The sequence below is a fragment of the Amia ocellicauda genome, chromosome 14 (assembly GCF_036373705.1).
Source record: "Amia ocellicauda isolate fAmiCal2 chromosome 14, fAmiCal2.hap1, whole genome shotgun sequence".
Lineage (NCBI taxonomy): Eukaryota > Metazoa > Chordata > Actinopteri > Amiiformes > Amiidae > Amia > Amia ocellicauda.
In genome coordinates, this window is record NC_089863.1 from 1,268,398 (window position 1) to 1,272,792 (window position 4,395).

The 4,395-nt window shown below is 51.7% G+C and overlaps 1 protein-coding gene across 1 annotated transcript; it reads right to left on the minus strand.

Moving 5' to 3' along the window:
• Nucleotides 1-1,286: 1,286 nt before the first annotated feature.
• Nucleotides 1,287-3,468, minus strand: her7 (hairy and enhancer of split related-7). Its single transcript, XM_066721670.1, has 3 exons — nt 3,316-3,468; nt 2,535-2,630; nt 1,287-2,415 (listed from the first exon to the last, which is right to left on the minus strand). The coding sequence occupies exons 1-3, from the start codon at nt 3,364-3,366 to the stop codon at nt 1,954-1,956; spliced, it is 609 nt and encodes a 202-aa protein (XP_066577767.1). The 5' UTR covers nt 3,367-3,468; the 3' UTR covers nt 1,287-1,953.
• Nucleotides 3,469-4,395: the final 927 nt, after the last annotated feature.

A 4,395-nucleotide genomic window follows, 5' to 3' on the forward strand; every position in this document is an offset into this window, starting at 1 on the left:
GGGGGTGGGGGGGGTACTATCGAGCACAAACACAAAAAATCCATCGAATAATAAAATGAATAGTAGAAAATGTATATAGAAAATCAGAGACCCGGCTGGACTCTGATTATCGTTTCGCTGCTGCTTTACTTTACTGGTTCTTTTTCTTCATATCTCTATTATCGGTAGTAGTGAACTAACAGCAGTAATACTGGCCTTGCGTAGTCAGATGCGCAGACACACTGCGCTGTGTCATTGCTCTCAGATGCGCAGACACACTGCGCTGTGTCATTGCTCTCAGATGCGCAGACACACTGCGCTGTGTCATTGCTCTCAGATGCGCAGACACACTGCGCTGTGTCATTGCTCTCAGATGCGCAGACACACTGCGCTGTGTCATTGCTCTCAGATGCGCAGACACACTGCGCTGTGTCATTGCTCTCAGATGCGCAGACACACTGCGCTGTGTGCCGCCACGCGCCGGACTCCACACCTCGCGCTGCCCCCCCCACGGCTCGTGCCTGCAGGCCAGCGCGTGCGCACAGGTGGGCGCGTGTGCTGGCGTTGTTACCGCGCGACACCTTCCCATCTGCGACAACAACAACAACAACCAGTGTCCCCCCCCTGCCGTGTCCCAGTGTCCCCCCCCTGCCGTGTCCCAGTGTCCCCCCCCTGCCGTGTCCCAGTGTCCCACCCTGCCGTGTCCCAGTGTCCCCACCCTGCCGTGTCCCAGTGTCCCTGTGTGAGTTGCAGCCCCGCCGTGTAACCCACACTACACCATACAGAGGCGCTCCTCAGTTCTGTGTGCGTCCCTGTCCTGACTGCGATTTCAAAAAGAAGAACCTTGTATTGTATTGTAATGTATTGTTTGTTAATGTTTTGTGGGACATGGGGATGTGTAACTGACCGACTGACTGACACACTGACTCACTGACACACTGACTGGCACACTCACTGATTTACCGACTGAACGATACACTGCTCGACACACTGGCCGGCTCTCAGGCTGGTCTCTAGAGGCTCTGGTCTCTAGAGGCTCTACCTCTTTGATCGGCAGCCTCAGACGCGCAGGCACGACACCTCGAGAGCCCTGCACGTGGCCCTGCTCGTGTGGGCGGGCGTGCAGGTGAGAGGAGAGCATGCATTCCTCTGTCCCCCCCTCTCCCTCTCCTCTCCTCTCCTCATCAGTCCCAGCGCTGCTTTAAAACACTTTCTAGAGCCCAAATATTTCACCAGGAGTTTCCACTTGAACAATAACATTCACATCCACCAAAGTTTCATAAAACACAAATTAGACACAGTCAACATGTATTTAATAAAGTTTTTTTTTATTTCAAAATATACATAAAATATCTGTGACATACGCATTTTAAATATATATTAAGCCGTCCGTGAACCCGTGTCCGCAGCTCTCGTTTGAAACGGAAGGACTCGGTGTGCCGGTCGGGGGGTGTGCGGTTATTTGGACCAGAGATGGAAAAGAAAAAAGGCATAATAAAAATAAACGTGTGCATAAAATAGATTTAAATTCTTATATACAACACAGGGAGATGCGTCGCCCTGCAGTGAAGTCATTGTGTGCAGTGTGTGTGAAGCAGCGTGGTGAGCATTTCTAATTTAAAATGGGATATTTTGTGCAAAAACAATAAATTACAATATAGGACACCAGTACAGTACACACTGGAAAAACGAACAGCTACACTTTGACACAAGGGGAACATTTTGCTCATTTCCGACAACAGTTTTTTGTTTTATATACATATATACACAAACTGTCACAGGGACATATATCTCTCTATGTACAGATTAAATACAGTTTGATCGAGGCGCAGGGGTGCTCCAGTGTGGCTGTGCGGGTGGAGCCCAGCTGCATCCCAGTGTCTCTCACAGTGTCTCAGTCTTTGTCTCTCGCAGTGTCTTCTCGGTCTCTCTCCCTTCCCCTCTCCGTCCTCTTGAACGCAGGGTGGGGGTGGTCTATGGCCAGGGTCTCCACACAGCCGCAGGTTGTTGGTCAGCAGCGACGCGGGGTGGAGGTGGCAAGGGTGGCAGAGTTTTGGCTGGTGATGGGGGGCCCCTGGAGACGTTGGGGTCGGCGAGGCTCAGCTTGGCCCTGTGACGGGGGGTGGACGAGGCGGAGGGGGTGGGCACAGCATGGGCGGGGGGACAGCGCCGGACCCTCGTCCCGCTGCCCTGCGGAGAGGGGACGCACTGGGACAGGCGGAGGGCGACGCTGGTGTCCAGGGACAGCCCTCTCTGTGCCTGCTGGGGGGACCCCTCGCCCTCCCCCTGCAGAAAGTGCACTGCACGGCCCAGACAGGCGGAGAAGCCCTCCTGGTACTCGCCCCCGCCGTGGCCCCCTGCGTTGCCCCACTGTCGCAGGAACTGCACCGTGCTCTCCAGGATCCTGGCTTTCTCCACACGGGGACTCAGCAAGCCCTGAGAGAGAGGGAGGGAGGGGTTAATACAGAGGCAGAGACCCAGTGGTCAGTGCAGTAACAGCGGTGTGCAGGGGACAGGGGACAGGGGACAGGGGACAGGGGGCCGGGCATGCTCACCTGGGCGTGGTCTCCCTGCAGCAGCATCGCTCGGAGGCTCTCCAGGCTGCGGTTCATTCGCTCCCTGCGCCGGCGCTCCAGCAATGGCTTCAACAGCTGATCGGAGAGAAAGGACAGGGGTCAGAGACACAGAAAAAGAGAGGACAGTGCCCAGAGAGAGGGGACAGGGGTTAGAGAGAGGACAGGGGCCAGAGACACGGAAAGAGAGAGGGGACAGGGGCCAGAGAGAGGAAGAGAGTTTATGTATATGTATGCATCATCTCTCACTCTGTATCCATACACGTGTATGTGTCCATGTGTGTGTTTGTATGATTTAAAATGAGTGTACATACACATATGTAGGCATGCATGTATTGTGTACTTACTGTCCACATCTCACTCCCTGTTAAGGCACGGCCACAGTGTGTACAGAGGTGAGGTGTGTGGTTACTGTAGGTCTGTCTGCAATTGTGCTGGCAATTCCACAAATGTCTGTCGTGCCATTAATGCACCGTTTGAATGAGAGAGAGAGAGAGACAGAGAGAAGCAGCACAGAGGAGCCGCAGACAGATGTTGAAGAGACATTACACTGCAGAGACGGACAGTGGAGAGCTACAGCGTCAACCGCGCATGTGCAGAACAGCTTCACTTTAACAGTTTTGCACGAGAAAATAATTAGAATGAATCACTATACAATAAAGATGCGAATTCATTAGTATTGCTTAGTTTGACGCGGGGTGTCCTCCATACCCAGCCACTGAGCAGGATAATAGACAGTAATCAATCAGGCTGATCGATCTACCTTTCGATCCGGCTTCGCTGCCCCGGGCTGCGTCTCTCCCAGCAGTTTCATCTCGGCTCGGGTGGGCTCGGGTGGGTTCGGGCTGCGGCGGTATGAGTCGGTATGGCTCGGGTGGGTGTCTGTCTTGGCTCCTCGGCGGGTCGGTCTGCTCGGTGCCTGTGGTCTCTGAGGGCCCGGCGCCGCTACAGCCGCTTTTAAAGATGCCTGAGGTTCTGACCACGCCCACTCGTTCACGTTGCCCCGCCCCGTCACACAGACCACGCCCCGTCCTGAGCGCTGGGAAAGTGCGGCTGGAGTCCATTCTCAATGCGCATAAATAACAATGAACATAAATCAAGTTAAAAAAGGACTACTAATTAGAACTACTACCACAATTAATATTGATGATTATAGTGCAGTATGAATATATAATGCATTGTAGGCTAATAATGCATTCTACTACGACATTCTATGATTTATTCTTGTGGTAATGTGGTGATTATTATTAGTAGTAGCAGAAGTAGTGTAGTAATAATAATAATAATAATAAATTTATACGACCAGGATACAAGGATAATACATTTAATGTAGTTATTCTCTCAGAAGGGGGTCCGAGTGTGTTGTGTAGTGTGTGTGATTAAGAATAATACAACGTCTGCTGCTGGTTGTGGTGATCAGATTTGCGCTTCATTAGCGGGGTTCTGCGGGAACATAGGTTCATGATTCCGGGGCAGAAACATGGAAAATAAATGACATACAATGTGGAAACCATTCTGAACGCAGGAGAGAGACAGAAAACATTTACACTGGAGGGGAGAGAGAGAGAGAGAGAGAGAGAGAGAGAGAGAGAGAGGTTTGGCAAACCAATTAGTTTAATCAAGGTTATGAACGTGTTTTGGACTCTGAGAGAAAGAGGGCGCGGGCTGCAGTAGGTTTTAATGTCCGTGTCAAAGCGGTGTAGTTTGTGATGCTAATGAAACCATCGGGCGCATTTGAATTTGAATTTGAATTTGACAAGGTGGGGGTGCGTGTGCGTGTTTCGGTGGGAGGAGGCTCGCACGTATTTGTGAACTTTCAATAAAACTACAATGCAGGGAGTGT

Excerpts from the sequence above, each read along its gene's own strand:
- her7 (XM_066721670.1), bottom strand. The coding sequence starts at position 3,366 with ATGAAACTGCTGGGAGAGACGCAGCCCGGGGCAGCGAAGCCGGATCGA. Across the intron at positions 2,631-3,315 it reads CAGCGAAGCCGGATCGAAAG|CTGTTGAAGCCATTGCTGGA; the intron begins GTAGATCGATCA and ends CTCTCCGATCAG. Across the intron at positions 2,416-2,534 it reads TGCAGGGAGACCACGCCCAG|GGCTTGCTGAGTCCCCGTGT; the intron begins GTGAGCATGCCC and ends CCTCTCTCTCAG.